General features: G+C 34.5%; 1 protein-coding gene across 1 annotated transcript in view; it reads right to left on the bottom strand.

Annotated features, from left to right (window-relative positions):
- Positions 1-25,118, bottom strand: part of Gmnc (geminin coiled-coil domain containing) — a 33,627-nt gene extending 8,509 nt beyond the window's left edge. The window contains exon 1 of the mRNA XM_048345839.1: positions 25,030-25,118. Within this exon, the coding sequence (XP_048201796.1) occupies positions 25,030-25,056 (27 nt within the window). The 5' untranslated portion in view covers positions 25,057-25,118. The remainder of the gene's footprint in view (positions 1-25,029) is intronic.
- Between the last annotated feature and the right edge of the window lie 517 nt (positions 25,119-25,635).

Below are 25,635 nucleotides of genomic sequence, written 5' to 3'. Positions count from 1 at the left end.
GGGATGAAGCTCTGAGATTAAGTGTTTTATGTACATAAATTGGAACTAGGGAAGGCAAGGGGAACATCAAAATGGAGAGACGAAGGATAAAAGACGATACTTACAAAGCTATACTTACAAATACTTACGGCAATACTTACAAAGCTCTATGCTGTAAACCAACTGTACAACTCAAGGGGGGAGAGAAATGGGGATGGGGGAAAAGTGAAAGATAAATGAGGGAGGGGGTAACAAGTTGGATAAGAAATATACTCATTGCCTTATGTATGAAACTGTAACCCCTCTGTACATCACTTTGACAATAAATGAATATGTTTTTAAAAAAGAAACCCAGTCACTGTGAAGACAATTCAAAGCCGCAAAAGTCTTAAATCATTCAGCTCCTATTTTTCACAAGTAATTGATTTCTCTTTGACTTCTTATAGACATTTTGTATTGGGCATTGTTACAGGCTGAATTGTATTCCACTCAAATCTATCTGTATTATAGAAATAAAGCCTTTAAAAAGGTAATTAATGCAATTACCAATGTATATGGAAGATCTGACCTTTCAGGACATAATTAAGGTTAAGTGAGGACATTAGGCTAAAAGGCTATCTCAACAAAACTGAAGTTCTTATAAAATGAAGCCATTTCCATGGATAGCATTAAGTCTCCATGAGGACACAAAGGAAAGTCACCTGTCTGCAAATCAAGTAGGATTCAGGGGGAGGACTGGGAGCAGGGGCACACTCTGCCAAAACCAAGGTCTTGGTCAAGGTCTTGGTCTTGAATGTCCCAGCCTGTAAAATAGCTTCTGTGGTTTAAGGTCAGTTTCTCTGTGGCCTTTTTGTTCTGGCAGTCCTGGTGTACTAGTTTGTACATGATCTAGGAACTAAGAACCAATCTCCAGTTCTGGGTAGCATTGTTGCCCTTCCTTGACCTTCCTTAACTCTTCACTATTCCTGTACTTATCAGTCTTAGCCCTTAGCAAAATGACTAGGACACTCATTAAATACTCTGTATCAAAAGCCAGAGGGGGGAAATAGGGGAAAAAAAGATATCTGACTTGGTGGAACTTCTCTCCTCATACTTCAATACTATTTATTTGAAAGGAGAAATTTAAATGAGAAGTACCAGGGGGTTGGATGACTTCCTGGAAGACAGACAAGTCAAATCACTCAACAGTGACTCATCTCAGAGTGTGACATGTAAGAAAGGCCCCCTCCTTGCCCTCAATGGAGAAGGGACAGGATATGAATGCACAGATCAAATTTTGCTTAGATGATCAGAACTGGTGCTCTTGTTTAAGGTAAAGAGTTGCTCATGCATTTAGTCCTGCCAAAATGCAATCTGTTTGACAAGTCCCTAATTGGTTTCATGATGAGCAGCAGGGCAGAAAAAGGAGAGCTGTTCTGTTTGGGGAAAGCTGTCACAATTAAATGTGAACCTCTGGAAGGTATCTTTTCTAGTTCCAGAAATAATACAACTAAGCAATTGACCACACATGAGAAGAAAAAGGACTATAAGTTACCTAGATTTTAATAATAAGTTCTTCTCTCTGAGAATAAATTACCTGGAGTTATGTTATTAAGATTTCTAAATCCTACTATTTCATCTCTCAAATTAGGATAGCAATGTCCACACGAGACATTTACATTAAAACCTGGTTTCTTTTCAAGCTGGTCACTGGTGAGTCATGCCTACTATCCTATCTACTCAAGAGTTGAGGATCCTGGTTTGAAACTAGACTTGGGGGACATATCTGGAGATGAATATCTCCAATTAACAGCAAAAAAAGCTTGAAGTGGAAGTGTTACTTAAGTGGTAATGTCAACCCTGAGCATAAAAGCTAAGCAAAGAGCAAGAGCCTGTTAGAACTCCAGTAACCAGCACAAAATAAAAAACAACATCATCATAAAAGAAAACATGATTGCTTCTCTCTCTCTCTCTCTCTCTCTCTCTCTCTCTCTCTCTCTCTCTCTCTCTCTCTCTCTCAAGTCCTGGGACTTGAACTCAGTGCCTTGGCACTGTCCCTGAGCTTCTTTTTGCTTTAGGCTAATCATTACCACTTTGAGCCACAGTGCCACATCCTGCTTTTTCTGGAAGTGTACTAAGGAACTAAACACAGGACTTCATGCATCCTAGGCAAGCACTCTACCATTAAGCCACATTCCCAGTCCCTGCTTTTCTTAATATTGAATAATTTCCTACTTTGCAAATTCAATAGTGAATAATTACTATTTTTTTCTTAGAGGTAGGGAACTCAGCTTTTTGAAAGACTCTATTGTTCTATCTTGTACAAATAGGTGAAAATCAATCCTATATTTATGAAATGTAGATTTTAAATTAAAATCCTCAAAATAGTTTGAAGAATAAACATAATTTTAAAGTCTTTTATCTAACAGATGAGTGTTTTATGAATTATCAACTACTTTAGCTTTGTTAGTGTGTGGTAATGTACACAGTATTTAAATTAAATATTGTTAGGTACAGTTAAGTAGTGAAGTGCTATTGACAATTTGAATATAAATCAAAACATAAATCTTCCCTGCATTAAAATTTGATTATTAAATTTTTTTTTTAAATTTGATTATTAAGATCTGATTTAGTCCATCATTTTATATATATAAGATCTATTCTTTATTAGGAGCTTAATAACTATTGTTGTGAGAGTTTGTGTGTGTGAGTGTGTGTGTGTGTGTGTGTGTGTGTGTGTGTTTTGCCAGTCCTGGGGCTTGAACTCAGGGCCTGAGCCCTGGATTCTTTTTGCTCAAGGCTAGCATTCTGCCACTTGAGCCACAGCACCACTTCCGGCTTTTTATATATACACGGTGCTGAGGAATCGAACCCAGGGCTTCATGTATACGAGATGAGCACTTTACCACTAGGCCATATTCCCAGCCCCAAAGGTTTTGTTTTTTTTTAAAACTGCATCCAGTAAGCAATAATGTAAAATATTTTGGCAACTGTACCTCAACTGTTTGAAAGAAAGAAGATTATAGAGACATAGACAAGTCACAAACCCATGTGGATGTTTTTCTTTCTAGGAATAATAAGATCAGTTGAAAATTGCCTTCTGTATTGTGTCTAAAGGGATACTGTAAGATAGGTGAATAATAATAGGCCAGTTATTGAGTCAAGGTTCTGCCTCCTGCCAGAGCAAAGATACAACAAAATAGGAGGTAATTTGATCTGCACAGAGCCACATCTGAAGACAGAGAATGTAAAGTGTGAGCAGAGAGGTAGGCTGAGGAGACAAATAGACTGGCATATGGAATGCTCTTTCATTTCACCCCTGGAGAACACCTTAATTGATTATCCCATTAGTAGATTCAGTAGCATGTGTAATAAGGAAAATTTCTAAGTTTTTCTTCATGAACATAGCTTTTCCCTAAAGCTTCAACAGCTGAGTCCCTTGACAATAAAAACAGATAAAATTTCTGTTCTCATTTCTAGATAGAGTATTACTACTAGAGACATTTCAGTGCCGTAAAGATTTTGCACTGGAAGATTTAATATTTTCAATTTCTGTGTGTGCTGTTCCTGGAACTTGAACTCAGGACTTCAGTGTTGTCCCTGTGATTTTTTTCCTCAAGGCCAGTGCTCTACCACTTGAGCCACAGTGCCAATTCTGGCTTTTTGGTGGATAAATGGAGATTAGAATCTCACAAACTTTCTTCCCCAGGCTATTTTTGAATCATGATATTCATATCTCAACCTCCTGACCAGCTTGGATTAAAGGTGTGAGCTACTGGGGCCCAGCTGCATTTACAATTTTGTAAACATAACTTGAAAGCCATTAATCTATTCTGCTCATTTGTGTATAGATTTACATTATACCTCTACAGAAGTATTTGGAAGTATCAATTAATTTTGTCATGGACAGAGACTTGAGTACTATTCACCATCTTCATGCCAACATAACTTTCTAGTAGCTATGACATATGTAATGGTGAATGTATGTCTACATGAACAAAATAGTAGCTAAAGATAAGAGTGTCAACTCTTGAATCTAGCAATAGAAATGAAGATAATAATAATTTCAGAAAATTATAGCAGAATATCAAGCAGAAAAGTGAAAGGCCCTGGATTAATTAAGGAGTACAATGTTCCATTGAGGGCTTAATCAAAATAGAACTATATCCAAATGTAGTGGGGTGGGGGTGTTAGGATGAAAGTGTTTCATTGGATCTTTCAGCCAGAATATATTTTAGTAACTACCTTTATAATTATTTTCAGTTATTTGCTGGCTAATCAAGTGATTGTTCAGTTATACTGCATTGCATTTTATTAGAGCAGTTTCATACTATAGCAATTTACTATGCATATATTCACAAATTTGAACATTCTTAGCCTAACAGGATATCTTTCAAAAATCAACTAGTTACTTCATGTCTAAGACATAACTAACAAATGGGTAAGGGATCTGTGTTCAGTTCGTAAACTGAGAGAAACCCTTCTTATACTTGATGGCATTACTTTTCTCATCATAAAATACTCCAAAGTTAAAATAAGTAGCCCAGCATATTGGTTTACTGATTTCCTGACTATTGATAGAAATGAGACTTGTGATATCCCCCACATCCCACCTGAGATTAGAGGAAGGAAGTGCCACACATGTCCACAACCTATTATGCATCAGCGCCATGGTTGGGATACCCTCCTCTAGGGCAACCAGTCTGGGCAAATTGAAATAAAATACTATCAATATTACTGATCATGGACATTTACTTTGCATTGTTATGGAGGTCAGAGATTGGAGTCACAAATATAAGTAAATTCAGCTCTGCTCCGCAAAACTAGAGGATGGATCAAATAGTTACCAATATACATCAAAGATATGCTAGTCAACTAAAATTATAAGTAAAATTAATTTCTGTGCCAGGAGTGACAGCATTTTCACAAACTATGACTCAGAGCTTTTGTGAGAAATCCCTTTCAGAGACTTGATTGAAAGGTAGTGGACTGATTGCTAAAGAAGCCTGAAAGGTGAATTGGAAATGACCATGTCATTTCAATATTTCCTGAAGATAGAGAAATAAAGAAGGTAGTAATTTTTTCTGTCAAAAAGAATAAGAGTACAGTACTCAAAAACGACAGCCAGGATTTCATCTAGCTTTGGAATTATAAAATCAGATAAAATTTTATTATGTATATGTACCACATTTTCCTGATTCACTCATCTACTGAGGGGCATCTAGGTTTGTTCCATGTTTTAGCAATGACAAGTTGTGCTGTGATGAACCTAGTTGTTCTGGTGGCTTTACTATGGTCTTGTTTGTAGTCTTTTGGGTAGATGCCCAAAAGTGGGCCTGCTGAGTCATAGGGGAGTTCTATGTTTAGCCTTCTTAGGAACCTCCATACTGCTTTCCAGATGGGTTGAACAAGTTTGCATTCCCACCAACAACGTAGTAGGGTTCCCTTTTGGCCACATCCTCTCCAGCATTTGTTATTATTGGATTTCCTGATAATGGACATTCTTACTGGGGTGAGCTGGAATCTCAATGTTGTTTTGATTTACATTTCTTTTATGGCCAGTGATGTGGAACACTTTTTCACGTGATTCTTGGCCATTCTCATTTCCTCTTCAGAGAAGTTTCTTTTTAGGTCTTTAGCCCATTTGTTGATAGGCTGTTGGTTCTTTGATTAAGTGTTTGGGAGGAATTTAATTTTTTGAGCTCTGTGTACACTTTAGATATCAGGCCTTTGTCCATTGTATGGTTAGTAAAAATCTTTTCCCAATCTGTGGGCTACCCTGGATACTGTTTATATAGGTATTAGAACTGGGGAAGGGAAAGGGAATATCAAAATTGAGAGACAAAGGACAAAAAGACAAACCATTTCAAAAGCAATACTTACAAAACCATTTGATGTAAGTCAACTGCACAACTCTTGTGGGGAGAGGTATAGGAAAAAGGGGGGAGGTGGGAATGAGGGAGGAGGTAACAAGTTGAACAAGAAATGTACTCACTGCCTTACATCTGTAACCCCTCTGGTACAACACTTTGACAATAAAGAAAAATGTTTAATAAAACAAAAATCAGATAATTTGAAAGAATGGGATTCTTCTACCAAAAGAAAATTTAAAAAGTAAATAAAGTGCAAATGGAACTACATGAACCTACAGTAAAGCTATAATTCCATGTTTTTAAGATAAGAAAAACATATAAGTATTAAATAAGTTCTTCGAAACTTATTGATTTCTAGCTTGATCATCTTATTTGCAATAGGTCAAGAAATTTACTTGAAAATTACTTTTTTAAAAAATGAATTTTTTCCTTATCAAACTCTGTTTTCCACATTCCTTTTTCAGAAAATTAAAATACAATGCTAACCTATATCTAGTGGATGCACTTACATATTAGAAGTTTTAATAAAAAAGATTTAGTATTACTGGGGAATCATATACATATTCTAAAGCAATTTGATTAAATTAGAGAAAATCATATTGCTATGAAACTAATAATGCTTAATATCACTGGAATGGAGAAGAATGGCATAATAGCAACAAAGTATCTTTCATACAATCCAGGAACAATCCAACAGTGAAGTGAAATTTCAGAATCCTCTATGAGTAGATAAGGTAAGAAAGTACAGATAAACTTTCTCTCTCCTTCCTTCTCTGTTCTTTATCTCCCCTCTCTCTCTATGTCCCTCTATCTTTCTGCTTTATTCAAACAGAATCTGCCCAGCTACAATCACTGTAACAGAAGTATCACCAATGCTTAACCAAATCATCCTCATGAGTTTTAAACAAGTACATTTCAGTAGTTTCATTTGGGAGTATGCAAATATCAAGAAACAAGCAAGCAAGTTGACTTAGTTACTTTTTAAAATACCTTTTTGTTCTTAGAAAGCATTGAGGACATGCTTTGCTACATTCTGCAGAGTTTTCATAATAATAATGCACATTAACAATTAGTTTATGAATTCTTTAGTACCTATTAATATCAGTTGGGTATGGACATGTTATACATTCTCATATATACATGTAGATATCTTTGCAGTAATCAATTAAACTCAAATTTTGAATATTGAAATAATTACAGATTGCAATGTACAGGTGTTAGAAAACAAGTATCCTCTACAAGAAGTGGAAACATGTTTTGAGGGGTGAGAGTAAAGGGGAAGCACCTGAATGGAGGGAGGAAGGGTGAGTAAATACAGCCATCATATTCAATGTACCCAAGGGATGGGGAAAATGGGAGAAAACAGGGAAGAGGTGATGCTGATCAAGAAACATGTACTCAAAACCTGACTTATGGAGTTATAAACTCTGTACAACCACTTAATAAAGAAAGCTCACAAAGAATAGTGTAACAAATAGTTTTGTGGTTCATTCAGTCTTCAGTCTGACTCATAATATTGTGAAAAAATCTACATTATTTAGAAGTAGATATTAGGAAGCCTACTAAAACTATATGCATATGTGTTATAATCAGGCTTTGTATTTTTAACAGTAGGATTTATCTTTCTGTCTTTTATGTTTGTAACTTATTGTCCTTTAAAAAGGCATGTAAAAGGGCTATATAAATAATCAAGTGATTTTTCTAAAAACAAAAATAATCAAAAGAAAATTACATGCATTTGGCCTTTAGTAATATGTATTTCAAGTAAGATATATTCCGTTTCTATCTTCAGTAAGATGTATTTCAAGAAGGTTAATACCTCTGCATCCTTCAAGCCAGGAAACTAATTATGAAAATAACAAACTTCAGCACAAATTATTTACAACTTTGTTTATTATGTCAGTATAAGGAACATTTATAAACATTTTAAAATGTCCCTAGAATGGTAAAAGGTGAACCAATGCAACAGTAATGCTTACAAGACAATATGTTGTAAACTAACTGAACAACACAGGTGGGCAGTGGGGGGTGGGAGGGGATTAGGGAGGAGAGAAGGTGGATGAAAAATGAGGGACAAACTAACAAGTTTGACAAGAAATGTACTCGCTGCCTTACATATGCATGTAACTGTAAACCCTCTGTCCATCACCTGACAATAAAAAAATTAAAAAATTAAAAGGAAGTGAGCATCTTAATTTATTAGAGTATGTTCGCAATGTGGATTGTATATTCATAGAAAACCCTTTCTGGAAAAATTAGATTCATGGGAAAATAATGGTTAATTGTATTAAAATTTGTATGAATTTAAAAACATTAAAATGAAAATATACTAATATTTTTATGATGTTTCATAGAAGAAATACTGATTATACTGAAATAATGGTCTTATTTTTCACATTCTTGTACATTTCTGAAAATTTAGAATTTTTGCTTTTATAATCAAAAAAATGTATAAAATTTAAAAATGACTATAAGTGATTTATTTGGTGGAATAAACTCATAATTAAAACAGGACACCTTGAAGAGTAGTGACAAATTATAACTATGTACAAATTTACCAAAATAAGTCTTCTCTGTTTTGGATTTTACTTGATTTACAAAGAAAGGGTGTATGATTTGTTTCCTTCTCTTCATTTTTAAAATCCTTACAAATATAGAGGACATTACTCTAAACTCTAACCACTGTTGAGACACGGTGGGACTTGAACACCAATGACTCAGGGTAATAAAACACAGGTCTTACCCTTATTATTTGATAGAAAATACAGTTAACTAGAACAAGATTATAGTCTTCAAATTCATACAGCATTATTTAAAAAAATCAAACAGAATTATTATAACTAGTTAGCATTAGCAAAGTGCCAGATTGAAAAAAATACATTAGTGACACAGTACTATTTAAAGATAAAACTTGAAACCGTGTATACAGGTATTAGAACTAGGAAACTGAAAGGGAATAGCAAAATCGAGAGACACAGGGTAAAAAAGACAAAAGATTACAAAAGCAATACTTGCAAAACTGTTTAGTGTAGTCTACTGAACAACTCATGGGGAGAAAAGGAAAGGGGGAGGGGGGAGGGGGGAATGAGGGAAGAAGTAACAAACAGTACAAGAAATGTATCCAATGCCTAAAGTATGAAACTGTAACTGCTCTGTATATCAGTTTGACAATAAAAATTTAAAAAAAATAAAGATAAAACTTGATACCCTACAAAAGATGAATGCATGGTAATACCTGAATTCCCAAAGAGGCTAGATTACTGGAGCTCTCATATGCATTACATTAGCACATTCACCCATACTACCAGGAAGTTAAAATCATTTCCAATGCAACAAACTCACAATTTCATGTTATGCTGAGATTGAACCTTCTTTCTAATTAATTTTCCTGAATATCTTCAGTAAGACAAAACACACACACACACACACACACACACACACACACACACACATACATACATAAATAAATAGATAGATGATATATATCAAAAGAAAAATATTAATTTAATGAACTAGTTAAAACAAATTACTTGTTAAAAAAATGAACTAAAAAGTCATCAATTTGTAGAGGAGAATGTGTGGACTAGTTTTTTTCTTTAATGAGTCCAATAAACCCCAGTTTAACTAGTTTACATTTTCCCTTTATAGAGCAAGTCATTGGCCCCTCATCACTGGTGCAGGTCACAAACCCGTTCTCTGAAAATGTCACCACTGGAAATGGGTCTAAGTTCTAGATTAACATGACAATTCTAGTTGAACATGATTTCCAAGCAAGGGCAGCTCTTCATGTTTGATGACTCTTCCAAGTTACTATGTAAATGAAGAAACTAAAATCAAAAGGTTGAACGCAGGACACAGGTTTATGGTCTACAACTGAAGGTGCTTTTCATAGAATTGTCATAAATTATTGTCTTTTAAGTAATAATAAGGTTTCCATGCCGGAAAGTGTCCTAAAAGCCACAGAGCAGACTTTATTGAGTGATCATAGGCAACACATTCATTCAAGAAGCGACAGATCTTCCTTTCCATTTTATGCTATGTTATAGTTACATAAGTCCTGGGGGAAAATGCTAAGCAGAACACATATAATTTCTTTAAGTTGGGGAAAAATATTTCACGTATATTTATGTAAAGGGGAACTGTGATGTGTGCAGAGGGAGGAATTACAGGGTTTTGTGTGCCTTCTGGCCTGTGTTCCTCTCCTGTGTGACCCAGCCCATTTGAATCCAGCTCCTAAAGAAGAAAGCTGGAAAACAAACCAAGGTTTGAAGGTATAGGTTCCTGGTGAAATGGCATTTGAAACAAGATTTGAAGGAGAGTAGGTGCTGAGCAGAGGGAAGGTGGAAGGAAATGTGTCACTCGGAGATAAAGAGCATGCAAAAGCTCAGCCACACACATAGGAGGAATGGTATGGTGAGGCAGCAGAGATAGATCTCAGCCTACCTACAGGTCACATGACCTACCTTAAAAACAATGGGAAGTTATGGCAGGCTTTGGGTTAGGGCAGTAAAATCAAATTTGTTTTTGCAGCATCAAATAATGAGTGAAACAATGTCCTTCTAAATATTTTAGTCTTCAAAATTAAGGTACTGTCTCCAATAAGTTATGACTTGGGCAGTACAGGTCTTTATAACCTTTATGAAGAGCACACACACACACACACACACACACACACTTGAAAACAAAACTAAGACATTCTTATCCATTGATCCTGTAGAATTTCTAATATTTTTGCATCTGTGCATCCTCCTGATTTTTCCCCACTCTTGAGACCCATCTAGGTTGATGGCATTGCAAAAGGTCATCAATGTAAAATGCTAGAACTAGAATTAGATATTTAAGCTCTTAGGAAGTTTTGCTATTTAATCAATATTGTTTTACATATAATTTAAAATTTAATTATTCAGTGCTTCTGTCTTGCTTTAAATATGAAAAATATTTTCCAATAATTTAGGCTATTAAATTGATTCTAATATCTTTTTTGGCTATTCTAAATATTTAAAAAACATTGATATAATATTCTGAAATCAAATTACAGTTGAAATAGCTCTAGTGTTTCAACTATTTAAGCATCATTTTTCAGTATTTGTAATATAAAAGGCATATTTTTAGGTGGAGGGTAATTAATAATAGCTTGGAATGTATAGGTAAACAAGACAACTCTAATATTACACTAAAATAAAAAAAATGAGTATAAATATTCACAGAAGAAAATATATGGCTGCCAATTTGTAAAATTAACTTTACCAAGTTCTAAAATGTCTATTTTTAGTTAGTTTTGTTTTTTTTTTTTTGTTTGTTTGTTTTTTGGCCAGTCCTGGGCCTTGGACTCCGGGCCTGAGCACTGTCCCTGGCTTCTTCCCGCTCAAGGCTAGCTAGCACTCTGCCACTTGAGCCACAGCGCCGCTTCTGGCCGTTTTCTGTATATGTGGTGCTGGGGAATCGAACCTAGGGCCTCGTGTATCCGAGGCAGGCACTCTTGCCACTAGGCTATATCCCCAGCCCTATTTTTAGTTAGTTTTACAGAAATAATCCTACACATGACATCTTACATCATTGCTTCTGTAGATTACATTTTTCAAAAATGGCTGTACCTGTACTTGTGTTTCACCATGTTCTATAACTGTCATTCTCAACAGGAGAAAATTTCTTTTAACTTGAAACCTCATTTGTGGGTTTTGTCACTTTTGCAAGCAAAGGAACTGTAGAACTTCTGAGATATTCCTTATGTTTGAAGACTTGAACTCGGGGAATCATGCTGTCACTTATTTCTTTTTTCACTCAAGATTGAGGCTCTTCCACTTGAACCTCCAGTTCTGCCTGGTTAACTGGAGATGAGACTACCACTAATTGTTCTGCATTGATTGGCTTTGAGACACATGATTATGCATGCATGCTTTTATATGTAGGGGTACATATTTTATATAGGTACTATTCCACTCTTAATTTCTAAGTAAGTACTTATTGCTGCATACATACCCATTATAATCACTGAGGTTTGAAATTGTTTTCCATTTATAAGCGCTTCAAAACTGAAGAGAAAACCAATATTTTTAAATGCAGGTCATCTATCCAGATTCATTCTGAACTCCCATGTTAATTGAAATGCTTCTCTAGAATCACCTGTTAGAATCATCCAAACAGGACAAAGAAGCAAACTTGTCTTTTTTAGTAGTAATATTAATTATCCTGTTATTATAGATAGCTTCAACCAATATTGAAATTTAATGTTTAAGGCAGCCCCCATACAAATTTCAGCATGACATCCTTTGCTATTGATGACTATATCTGTTGTTCAATATGTACATAGCCAAGTATTAAATTTAAGTGCTTTCTTGTATTCTTATTTCTTGACATAATTGATACTCTATTGCAGCAATTGTGTTTTTAATGCATCTGAAGTCCTTATTCTTTGGATATTTGAGAGAAAGCAACTATGAGTATGATTTTCTAAAATTTTCTCTAAGTATTTGTTTTAATTCTTCCATTGTTTCATTCATTTTAATCATTATGTATTTTTATTTTATTTATTTATTGGGGGATTGGTCATGAGGCTTGAACTTGGGGGCTGGATGCTGTCCCTGAGCTCTTCAGGTCAAGGCTAGTGCTCTACCATCTTTATTCGTTATTTTAAATAAAGTCTTGTACTCTTTTTTATTTTTTTTATGTGTTACTGAGGAATCAAACTCAGGGCCTCGTGCATGCTAGGCAACTACTCTACTAAGCCACATTCCTAGCCCAATTATGCATGCTTTAAAATATGTGTCCACATCTTTTGTTTTACGTAGAACTGTTCCATAGAATTACATATGTTCATTATTTGATTAACATCATCTATAGTTGTCTTATCTTTCCTAAAATCCTATATTTTACACTCCATTTTTGTTCTTATGCAGATTTATGAGGGATTCATCATTTTCAATGGGACATCTCAAAAAAGTCTACTGACCTGCTTATTTTTCGCTTTTCCCCAATTACAAGTAAATCTTATAAACATGTCCACGCCTCAGGATTGTTATAGTGAAGATTATTTCTGAAATAGTTAGGTTTCCTCAAAAGAACATTAACAACATTAATTCTTCTTCCTACAGTGGTATTTTTATGCAGTTGCCAAGGTATTAATAAGTACTTTCTACTTTTCAATTTGGCTATTGTGGTTTGTTATTGAATGGTCTACAATGGTATATCTTCTTCACTAAATGTGTTATTTATCAGTCTATGCCTACATTATTTCCTGTATAGTGCTTTAAACCTTAACCTACATACATTGACATTAATGGCATTATAACCCATCCAACCTTCATTTACTTCAGATTTTCATTTCGTCCTTTCCTTTTTCATTCTTATAAACAGAGTAAAGCTGTAGTATTCAAAATTCAGATTAAGAGCTTAAGTCTTTCCCTGAAGATTATGAGCCACTTAGAATTTATGTCATGATTGGGTAGAAACTTTTATGCGTTCCATTTTATTTTGTTTTACTTGAATCTTTATGTTTAGCCTTTTAAAAAATGATGAATATCAATACAAATCTGCCTAAGATCAAACACTGGAAGAATTAGTCTTTATGTTCACTAAAACAAAAATATCTTTTTGGAGAATGTAGTCAAGTTTCTGTTGTTTATACTAAAAAATTTAAGAATAGTAAGGGAAGGGCTAAATTGGAGAGGGGTGAGAATGTTAAAACGGGATACATGATCAAGATACATTGTATTCATAAGCTGTTCTGGAAAATGGAAACACCTTTGTAAAACTATCCAAAGATGATTAAGATATTTTATGGTAAATTTACTTTTTTTCTCATTCATTTCTCCAATTTATTATTTAAAGTATATATAACACTCATCATTGGATTCTTCTTGGGAATGCTGGTGATGGTATAATTTACAAGCATTTTTAAAGCACTAAGAAGTTTTCCAAGTGCTAGTAAGCAAAATTAATTTGGAAAGAAAAGCTAACATAAATGCATTATGTTACATAGCTCACAAAATGTATTTAATACTGCATAGAGTGAAACAAATACTTCTGCATACTTTTTAGTTAATTAGCTTTTTTTTTTATTTTTAGCTTTGAACTAAAAATGAATACCAGGAAACTGAAACATGTTTGAGGGAGAGGGCTTGAGAAAGGCACCTCATACACATACATAGATACATACATAGATACATACATACATACATACATACATGGAAATCACAGAATTCTCTGAACATATTTTCCAATCTCAATTGCCTTTTTATATTGACATCTCCTACTCCATGGTCCATTTTGCTAAAACTGACCAGCCAAGAGAGATAAACCATTGTAACTGACATCCATAGAGTTCCTTTTGTGTGTTGTTCCTTCTGTGAACTTTGACAAATGTACTGTGTTGTACATCTACCATGACATTGTCATGCAGAATACTTCCACTTCCCCACAGATCTAGTGCTCTCATTTAAAAAATTTTTTTCTACACTTATTTATTTGGTTTACTTTTGTTTTTTAAACTTTCCTGTATCTTTTTTTCCTTCCAATCCTTAATCTTATGTTTCATAAAACTTATATTCATTCCATATTTTCATCTTGTTAGCTTGAAATCCATTCCATATTTTTTTTATTACTCAGTAGTTTCCTTTCTTTCTAGGTACTCAGACTTAAGACACATTTCTACTGCATTTTGACCAAAAGAAAATTGTTAATGATCTCTATATTATCTATAGTTTATAGATGAAAATCTGTAATGATATCTAAAATCTAACTCAATCCTCACAAAAACCCTACAGGATAGATATAATCATCATGCTATTCACAGAGAAATCAAGAATGTAACCATATCTATCCAGATGGTAATCAGTGGGTATAGTATTTTTATACCAATTAGACTAAGACTCAAAAGTTTGAACTCCATTTCTATAAACTGACTCATAAATTTAAATATTTTTCTCAAGAAAGCATTCTACCTCTTCAGGTTTTCCTTCTATTAAGATGAGTTGATATTAAATCTATTCTCTTTCTTTTCCCTATTCTCATCTGCCCTTCCTAGGAGATCTCTGAACAATATTTATAATCTATTTTGTAAACTTTTTATTCATAGGATTTTGCTGAGATTATTTAGAACCTTTAATTCTGGATTATTATTCATAGCAAGGCTTTTCCATGTCATAAATTAATATAAAGTGGGAAACCATTCTTGAATTGCAAATTAAAACTAAAAGTATAGTTGAACATTGTCAAATCTGTACGTGCTTATAACTTTGATGAATAATTACAATAGGGTACTTTGGAAGTAGATATAAGAAATGTTTACATATTATGTTCCACCTACCCACATTTCTTACCTTGAGAGTATTTTCTTTTTTTATTATTTTAATTATTATTTTATTTATTTTTTATTGTCAAAGGAATGCACAGAGGGGGTACAGTTACATCGGTAAGGCAGTGAGTACATTTCTTATGAACCGTTTTACCTCCTCCGTTTTTTCCCCACCTTTCCCCCTCCCTGGTTCCCTCCACTCCCTCCTCTGAGATGTAGAGTTGTTTTACAGCATATTATCTTTTAGGTATTGCTGTTGCAAAATATAAGAAATCAAGATACAAGTTCAAGTAAAATATTTTAACATGGAATTAACTTATAGTGGAAGGTGAAATGCATCTCAAATTAAATCAAGAGCAAAGTAGTTTAAATTATCTCATATAGGTCCTTATAAAGAAATTGTATCCATCCATTAAAAATGTCATACAAATATCCTAAGGTAGGATAATCTTATGTGATATGAAGAAAATATTAATATCAAACTAGGTAATCTGATAGAAGTTATTGACATATCGACATCCATATGGTCGTGTCTGAATTCGGGAATAAAGGATAACTTAAAATGTATTTTGACTTTGGTAGTTATTTAATAAAGATTGCTTATTAATTTATAAACACTAGTACTTTGGCCACCCTTTCTTAAGTTAATACGCACATTTTCAATTAGTATCTCCCCACAGCCAATATTTTATTTTATGTTTCTCTATAATTGGCTGTAATTATATTCTTTTATAACAACATAGGATTAAAATAACATTTAATGCTAAGACAACTAGGACCATACTGCCCTCTATGGGATTTTGGCTGGTATACAACTTTTCCTCCTCTTCTCCTCTCTTCTCCTCCCCTCCTCTCCCCTCCCCTCCCCTCCCCTCCCCTCACCTCCCCTCCCCTCCCATGACTGTTCACCAAATGACACTTACCATAATCCAAGGTAGGGAAAGCAGATACAATTCTCTGTGGCAGCGACAGCATAGTCACACTGGCAGATACTTACCGTGGGCAACGGTGGGCAGAGGATGTCGCCAGACATGTTTACGAGCATGTGGCAGGGTTGCCAGGATCTCCAGCTCCTAGATGGTACCATCTTATTTCTCTGTTACATTTATGGGCCTAACTGCATGGTGTGAGCATCCCTTATGAAGGAAACTTTATCCAGTTTATCCAGTTGGTGTTTCTCTCTCCTTTCTCTCCCTTTGTCCCTTCCCTTCCCTTCTCTTCCCTTCCCTTCCCTCTCTCCCCTCCCCTCCCCTCTTCTCCCTTCCCCTCCCCTCTTCTCCTTTCCTTTCTTTCTGTATTTAACTTTTTTAAGTGGAATAGTTTATTCACATTTATTTACATGAAAGGAACTGGATGGACACATACAAGACAGTCACATGTTATACACTCCAATAATACTGACCTCACTAAAATTTAACATAGAATATGTGCCTGGTAGAAGTGGAACCTGAACTTCCCAGAAACATTGCAATGAAAATAAATCCAACTCTTTAAAGTGCCTGTTGAATTGGATCTAATCAAGCACTTTGGGAAATGCATCAAAATAAAAACCCATGGCTGTAGATATATTTAGTATTCATTTGGCCAAGACTATATATCCTTGAGCTGGAGATTTGCTTAACGGCAGAGATGGAGGAAAAGTTTTGAAAAGAGAAGCTGATTAGCACAGAGAGATTCAGACTGGAGACCCTGCAGAGCACTTTCTTGGACAAGCACTCCAGAATTCTATGTCAGTATAGTCTTTAGTCTTTGCATTGTACAGAAGATACTCTGTTTCATTTACGTCTGTCCCTTAAGTTTCCATACTTCTTTATTTGGGTTTTTAATGAATCTTTTTTGTTTCTTGCCAAAGTCCTCCTTTCCTCTTCTGCTTTCCCTCCAGTGTTGCCCTCAATACTTAGCTGCTACTTCCGACAAGTTCAAAAGCCCACTGGAGGCTTCTGTGGTGTAGAGATGATACCTAAATCTCCTTCTATTCATAACTTAAATCAGTCCATTGAGTTCATCACAGATTGCACACTGACAATTAGAGTCTTAGTGAAGGCAACCAAGGCAGAATACAGAGATATTTTGGACTTGAGGAAGAAGGGTGTGACTTAAATTGTAGATCAGTCTCGTGTTAGAAATGAGAGTTTTAGTTTCCTAAATCCTTGATTAGTAAAATAAACTAAATCCTTGAGCTTTGTTTTTTTTAATCAGTAAATAAAGTATATTAACACATTATTTGCATATTGTGGTAAACAAGAAATGAAATAGTGTACATAAAGTACCTAATGAACATTTTTAACATGTAGCAGGTACTTGTTACATAATTTCTGAGATAATCAAATATTTATGAGAAACCAAAACTCACTTATCATTCATTAACCCAATCAACAGTGATTATTAACTGTATAATAAGCACAACTATTTTTTACTACCATGTATTGCTTTTATTTGTATCTTTTTATTGTATCTAAAGTCCTATGACTTTAAAGTAGTTTAACCACTGTTTCCTTTGTAGTTGATACTTTTTGTGTCTATTTTGAAAATTTAGCTACTCTAGGATCATAAAGAAAGTTGCTATTTTTTTCTGGAGGTTTTATTGTTTTACCTTGCACTTTAGTACCTATAGTCAATCTGGATATCCTTTTTACATTGTGTGATATGGAAGAGGAGATTCAGCCTTTCTTTTTAGTTTTCCCATTGATATAGGGTATCTATTAAATAATCACATATTTTCTCCACTACATCAAGATATCATCACTGTCACAAGTGTGGTGATCATTCGCTTCTTTTCCTTTATATGAAGACCCATATGGTCATAAACATAATAATTTCATGTTGAAAACTGCAATATTTTAAATCTTCTGAATTTACATCTAAATTCGTAAACATGATGTGTCCAATTTCAAAAGCATTAATAAAATAAATACACTTGGAGACAAAATGGATGTAAAACTCAACAATCAGAATAAAGAAATAAAGATGAAAAGTTGGGTGCCAGTGGCTCCTGCCTGTAATCCTAGCTATAATCCTTGTTGCTTAGAGGAGATCAAACAATCTCAGTTTGTAGCCAGTCCAAGCATAAAGTCTAGATTCCATCTCAGCCAATAGCTTGACAGGGTAACACTTATCTTCCATTCAAACTACATGATAGCTCTGCTTATAAACAGGCAGGTTATGATCTAGGCCAGTGCAAGCAATTACAAAAGACTCTATTTGAAAAATAAAGAAAGCATCAAGGGCTCTGACCTTAATCTCTCACAAATCCTTTGCCAACCAGTTTTTGCATTCTTTAAACACTAGAGGGGGCTTCCTAGAGACTTTTCTCTACTATATCTCAGATTTAAGCAAAGGATGAACCTCTTGGTTACACACATTCCAAATAAGAAATGTGGTTCTAGTTTGTACTGTAAAATATCCAAATGGTGTGAATCATACCACAATTTCAGAATTTTGTACTACTTATGGATGTATAATGTAACTTTAAATTAATTTGTTTTAAATAGTTGTCAGGTGTAGAATCTGCTTTCTTTTACGTTTTAATTTGTGAAAATATTAGAAGCACTTTGAGAAACCAAAGGAAAAGAAAGTTACATTATGGAAGTAGGATCCTGAAGGACATAATTATCTATTGAATACATTACTACTTGAAGACACCATTAAAGGAAAGTTATGATATTGCTGTGCCTTTTCTGTTTGTTTCTGCTTTGGCACTCTAAGGTCTGAACTGAAGGCTTTGTGCCTACCTAGATGGTACTCTAATACTTGAGTTGGTCCTTCTCCAATGTTTTAGTTCATTATTTTGAAATAGGCTTTCCCAAACTTTTCTTCCCAGGCTAGCCTTGAAATACAATCCTTTCTCTCAACCTATCAAGTAGCTAGGATTAAAGATATCAGGCATTCTCCCTGAACCCAGCGCACTTTTTGATCAACATTCTTTAGGAAATAAACCAATGTAATTTTATAACATTATGATGAACTTATTTACATCTTAAGATCCAAGGAAATCAGTTTTAGGACGTTTGTGAAGATCAAAAGAAAATCTTCCTACCATTCTAAGGATAATTCTGGGGGAGATAAAAAAGTCAATTTGCATTTTTATTGCTTTTTAAATTGTTAAAGAGTTCAATATATTTTTGGTCAAACAGCATTAATATTTTAGGTCAAAAAGAATTTGATTCTTCACTTCTTTTTTAGACAATTTGCTTATTCTTTTGTAATCTGTTAGCTATTACTTTTGATGATATTATATCTTAGTATGTAATTTAGGCTTTGGAATTATGTTCCCTTGATGGCCTAAAACCTCTAAACTTTCCAGATGGAGATACTTGGCATTAATTAAGGTAATTTTTGTTTATTCTTTGCATCCATTGCCTCTTTTGTATTCTCACCTATTATTCCTTATATTTATAACCAAAAAGTGTTTGAGAGTCCGCAAGTTTATCTCTCTCCTCTTCTTCTAGGAGCTTGAATTCAAGGCCTGAATGCTGTCTCTAGACACGGAGCTAACACTCACAGCTCCAATTTCATTTTTTTAAATAGTTAACTGGAGATAAGACTGTCATGGACTTTCCTGCATGGACTGGCTTTGAACTACAAGTCCTCAGCTCTTATTCTCCCCAAGTAACTACAATTATAGGCATGAGCCACCAGCATCAGGCCCTTAGTCTCTTCTTAGTCTTCATTTCTTTTTTCTTTTGTCTTTTCAATTTTTTAATTGTTATACATTTTTCTTTCATGTTCTAAATAAAAGCACAATTACCATAAATTTCAAAGGACTTCAGTAGGACTAGAATAACAGATGAAACAAATGAATGCCTGGAAAGCAGATACTCAAAGTAATATCAGTGATATAAAACAGTTCATTCAAGTATGTAAAATTTTGTCCTCTTTAAATGGCCCAGGGCATAGACAATGCACTGTGGGAATAAGATGCATTGGGTGGAACATTCTCTGCAAAGCCAGATGGCATGAAAGGTTTCATCTCTGGTGTGAAATGACTGCTTTCCAATTTCCAGACCCTTCAGGGAAGTTTGCTTTCTTTAATAAATCAGTCATTACACAAGGGAAAGGAAGAATTACAGTGGTTCAATTCACTTTTTTTTCTTATTTCCATTTATGGAGAAGGAATCCAGAGCCTCACTAATTATAGACAAATGCTTCCTTTTTTCCCTTCTACCACTGCTATATCTAACTCAAGCCTACATTGCTTTGCTATCCTTTATTCATTTTGAGGTTTATCTATCCTTTTTTTTTTTTTTTTATTGTGGGGCTTGAACTCTGGGCCTAGGTGCTGTCCCTGAACACTTTCATTTAAGGCTAGTGTTCTACCACTTTGAGCCACAGCTCCCTTTCTGGTTTTCTCTTTGGTGGTTAAGTGGAGATAAGAGTCTCACAGACTTTCCTGCCCGAGCAGACTTCAAATTGTGATCCTCAGATCTCAGCCTCCTAAGTAGCTAAGATTACAGATGTGAGGCACCAGCATCCTGCCCTTTCATTAAAAAAAAAAAAGAAAAGAAAAAATCATGGTATATAATTTGACCACTAGAGTCACCATGTAAACTTTGCTTCTTGTTTTTCATTTTCACTTATATTGCTAATAGCATTTCTGTGTGCTTTAGACTCTGCTTCATTAGCTCTGTTCTCTGTAATCACATTTGTTAGGAAGCTCTAAGCATTTTACTATGGCTTCATCTCATTCCCATGTGACCACCAGTTTCCTTTTGAGCCTGAAAGACTTCAATACTGGGGTAGCTATCATTGTTATACATTGATTGTGTTTTTATCTATTTATTAGTTTTGGCTGATCTAACTAAGTTTTGATATTTGAAGCTAACCCAGAAGGTCACATTTGGATAATCTTTGTGTAACGTTAACTTATTTGACAGTATTTCTTTTTCTTGTTTAATTGTGGAAATTATGTCCGAATTTAATGTTTTCTCCCTTCCTTTTTCTTCCTTTTACTGCTCCTTTAGGAGCAGCATTAGTATAGTATTTTTATTTTATTATTTTGCTTTTTGCTGAAATCTATATGTGCTACATATTATCAGGTGTTAGTACACAGATGATTTTAATGGATTTCTCTGCACATGGATACAAATATGATGAGCTATTTTGTTGAACAAAACTGCTACATACATTTTTCTTGTTCAGTTTAAATTATGTAATATCTGTGTGACATTATATCATAGGTTGATTTAATGGCTTAATGAAAGAATATTAGAAACATAGTGAGAAGGCCTGAACTTCAACCTTGCATTTCTTTTTACCAATAGTTAAACATGATCTTTTCATTAGCATTTGTTACTTAAACAAAATAACATGTTTAAATATGATGTTTACATACATGAATTTAGTGTGCTTTATCATGTTTACTCTCCTCGATTCTCTAATATTTTTTGCCCTACTCCCTTCTCTCTTCTCATAATCTCTTTTATTCTTCCATGTAACTCAAAAAAATCTAGATTCTTAATATAACAGAAAACATATTTGCCTTTGAAACTGGCTTATTCTGTTTGATACCATGATCTCTCATCTGTTTTCCTCTAAACCAGGAAGGAAGGAACGAAGGAACGAAAGAATGAAGGAACGAAGGAAGGGAGGGAGGGGGGGGGAGAAATTTGTGGAAATTCCTGCAATATTTAAATCACTATTAGTAATATTAGTCATATTAGTCATGTTATTTCAGTTCGAAAATTAGGAGTTTTAGGATTCAATTTTTATAGTATATTTAGTACCAAAATGGTTTTCATTTATTCTACAACATTGTTATTGACATTTTGCTCATGATTCCTATTTCAAATACTCTCTCATCTTAGCATAAATATCATTCTTGTGGCTTCAGAGTCTCCTATGATAAATTTGAACTCTCCCTATCTATATGTATGGAGGTAGAAATAGATTAGTTGACTAAAGATAATAAAACTTAAATCAACTTGAAAAAGAAACTAAGCAGATAGTAGTATATATTTTCTCTGGCATTTGAGGAGGGAAATCTCAGCATCCCAAGTAGCTAGGATTATAGGCATATGCTGATGGCCTATGGCTTTACCTTTGTTTTCAATCAAACTTTCTGATACAGATAATTTATTGAAAGTAATGGCAAAGAAAAGTTTATGAAGGTAGTAGAAATACATTCTGAATGGCCTAAGAAGTAGAAACATGACTTAAGTGACTAACCTTGAGCAAATAAAACTAAATGAAAGTACAAGATCCCACGTGAAAGCCCCAGTACTGGCACAAAAGACAAAAAAAAAAAAAAAGAAAGAAAGAAAGAAATGCCTAAAAAAAATTGTAGTTTTATTGATGTTCCCTCCTATAAGGATAGCTGTGAAGTACTACATGATATATTGGGAAATGTTCTATCTGTTCCTTGTCCTTACTGTGGTTTAGAGATGGATCTTCAAGGATGTCTTGGATCTTTGATAGAGTTTACTTGGATTTTTTTTTTTTTTTTAGCCAATTTTTCCTACTTGATCTCTAAGCTCTACAAGTTGCTTGCTACATGTCACGCCATTATATTGCAGATGATATTGTCTGACCCATGCAGATACTCCACTTGTGTTCTCAATCTTCACTTCTTTTGTTTCAATGTCTTCCATTAGCAATCAAACAACTAGATGCTGACTTATTGCTATTTTGGGTTCCTACTATTGACTTGAGTGCAACCCATTAGCATTAGTGTAGATGTTTTCCTTACACTGAAAACTCCCAAACTGGGCGCCAGTGGCTCATGCCTGTAATCCCAGCTGCTCAGGAGGCTGAGATCTGAGGATCACGTTTTGAAGCCAGCCAGGAAAGAAAAGTCGCCAGGAGACTCTTATCTCCAAATAATGAATCAAAAACTGGAAGTGGTGCTGTGGCTAAAGTGGTAGAGCTCTAGCCTTGAGCAAAAAGAGGCTCAGCGACAGAGCCCACACCTTGGGTTCAAGCCCTTCATCCAACAACAACAACAACAAAACCCAGACTGAAATATTCCCTCTCTGATCATTGTGCCAAATAGTCAATCCTACTATGCCTAAAACTTCTCCAATCAAATAAAACAAACACTGAACTCTTGACTTATCTTCCCATCTTTTTTGTCAGGGCCATAAACTTGATGATTTGGCATTGTCATCCCTCTTTCCTTAGCTATAGCTAATGCATCTTGTATTTGTCTCTTTTTATCCAATGCCATTTGTGTTGCCTTGGCAAAGTGCTCATGGCTAACTTGGAACACAGCACCTTCAATCAGCCTCTTGTTTTCCTCCAATCTGCACTGCTTAACATTGCTCAGGTTATTGTCTAAGCACACTGGTCATATTAATAAATCACCATTATCTGTACTTCACTGATTTTTTTTTCTGAAACAGAGCTACATAATTTTGAGATGCCTCAAAATCAATTCTTAATATCTAATTAGCATTAGTTCACATTTCAAATCCATGTGTGTTCATGTTCTATAGCTCCAGTACTCATAAGTTATATCTCATTATGAGTTAACCATATTGAAAATTAAAATAAAGATTACCTACTATAAAATATTAACCAAAAGCTTGGGCTGTGGAGACAAGACTGTATTTTTAATTGAATGAAGCTTATTTATTTTGCTGAAAATACATGAAAACTAAAAATTTGGACAGATGAAACTGAAAAAAAGGTGTCTAAATCTGTGGACATTTTAAATCAGATTACTTTCATTTTTCAGAGAAATGCTACTTACTGAGAAGTAATTTTTTTTTCAGATAGCAAAATTTGTCCTTAAAAGCAAACAGTTGGCTCTGATTTTTCACCAGTTTGTGTCATGGAGGATAGGGAAGATACTCAGCGTAGCTCCTCCAACATTATTGTAAAGGGGGTGATTAAGAAAATTGCCTGTAACTTGTACCAGGCTGTGGTTTCTGCATTTTCCCTTTGACTTATGTTTTATAATTCACTGGTCCCAAACCACATTGGTTGTTTCCTAATTCACTTTAAGCCACATATCATTATGACAATGTCTGTTACCCAAGACCCCTGAATCCCTTGCCAACATCAATGGTTATTTAATATAATAGCAGAGATCCTGCAATTGACAATGAAACTGGATCTGAATCTCATACTTAACTTATAAGGAACAATGACCTATATGTTTAGTAGATATTTAAATGGTGAGTTGTTCTGTCCCAATCTTTACATCATCAGAAATTCAGATTGTTTCACAAGAGAATTTCTTCCTAGTGAAAACATGAATAACAGTGACGGAATCACAGTAACAGAGCTGCTTTTATTTTATTATTTAACTTTAAATTATCTGTTGTGTTGCATGTGTATATTACCATGTTTCTTTGCATAAGAGTTGTTAGTGCAAAATAAATATTTGTCACACAATTCCATCTTTTCATTCTAAGTTATATAGCAATTTTAAGAATGTACATTTAGAAGTCAGAGGTTTGCCTAATTTTTTTTCTGTTCCAATTTTTCATTATGTTAATGTATACTAACTTTAAATAGTATTTAATACTTTAAGAGTTTGTAATACTTGTAGGTAATAGATCCTTAATATTTTTTTTCAGGTTTAGAAATTTATTCCTCAGGGTCTTACTAGGTTTTAACCAAGAAATAACACTGTAATTAATTCTGGCCACTAAATTTCAGTATATTTATATACTCTTAGTATTAAAGTTACTTAATTACAGCATCTGTGGAAATAGTTTTGGTCAAAGTAGAGTAATTACCAGTATTTCTCATTAATAAACACATTTAGTGAAAATAAAGTTTCTCAAAATCTTAAGACATTTCTTCTTTAGTCTATGGTAATCAAAGACTTCAAATTTTTCATTTTCTTTTACCTTTTTGCAAACCATTGTTTGCCAACAATTTTACATAAAGAAAACCCATACATTCAAACATGTATAGGCTCAAAGAAGACATTGCAAATTTAATTTCATGTAGCACTCTTACCTTGAGATGAGATTTCTTAGCCAGCATCGTACTCTGCTGTCCTGTAACATTAATTTCTCATTGCCGGGTAACCTCACTAACTATCTAAAAATGTCTTCCACAGACTCATAAACAATTATATCATCAATCCCCTCTGTGTGTAACAAGAGACTTTAACCACAGAACTGGGAAATAAAAGGAAGAATTATGCCAGAAGTAACAAACGGTGCCAGAAACCTGCTTTGCAGTGATTGGCTAAGTGGGGCCAACCCAGTTGAGTTTCATTCAGCTTACTTGTTGAGTTAACCTACAAGCTTTTTTTTTCTTCCATTTTCTCTATTTTTCTTTTCTGGGGTCTCCTTTGATTTCATGCTGGCTTTTTAAATTGAGGATAAAGTTAATTCACTTAACAATGCCACAGCTGGAATTAAGTATGCCTCTTCTCCTACCGCTGAGGGGAGGGGCTGGGGCTGGTTGGTGCTATCTTATTGGATGCCCAACACCCTTGAGAGCTGTGGCTGATTCAGGGGTGCCTCTAGCGACAGGCAAGAAGTTAACTAATTGTGAACATATGGTTTGGCAGACACCTTGTTAGCTTGCTGCTGGGTAGGTGCTTGGAAGGAGGTG

Source organism: Perognathus longimembris, chromosome 5, assembly GCF_023159225.1.
Source record: "Perognathus longimembris pacificus isolate PPM17 chromosome 5, ASM2315922v1, whole genome shotgun sequence".
Classification (NCBI taxonomy): domain Eukaryota; kingdom Metazoa; phylum Chordata; class Mammalia; order Rodentia; family Heteromyidae; genus Perognathus; species Perognathus longimembris.
The sequence above is the reverse complement of the archived record's forward strand: the minus strand, read 5'-3'. Positions and strand labels throughout refer to the sequence as shown.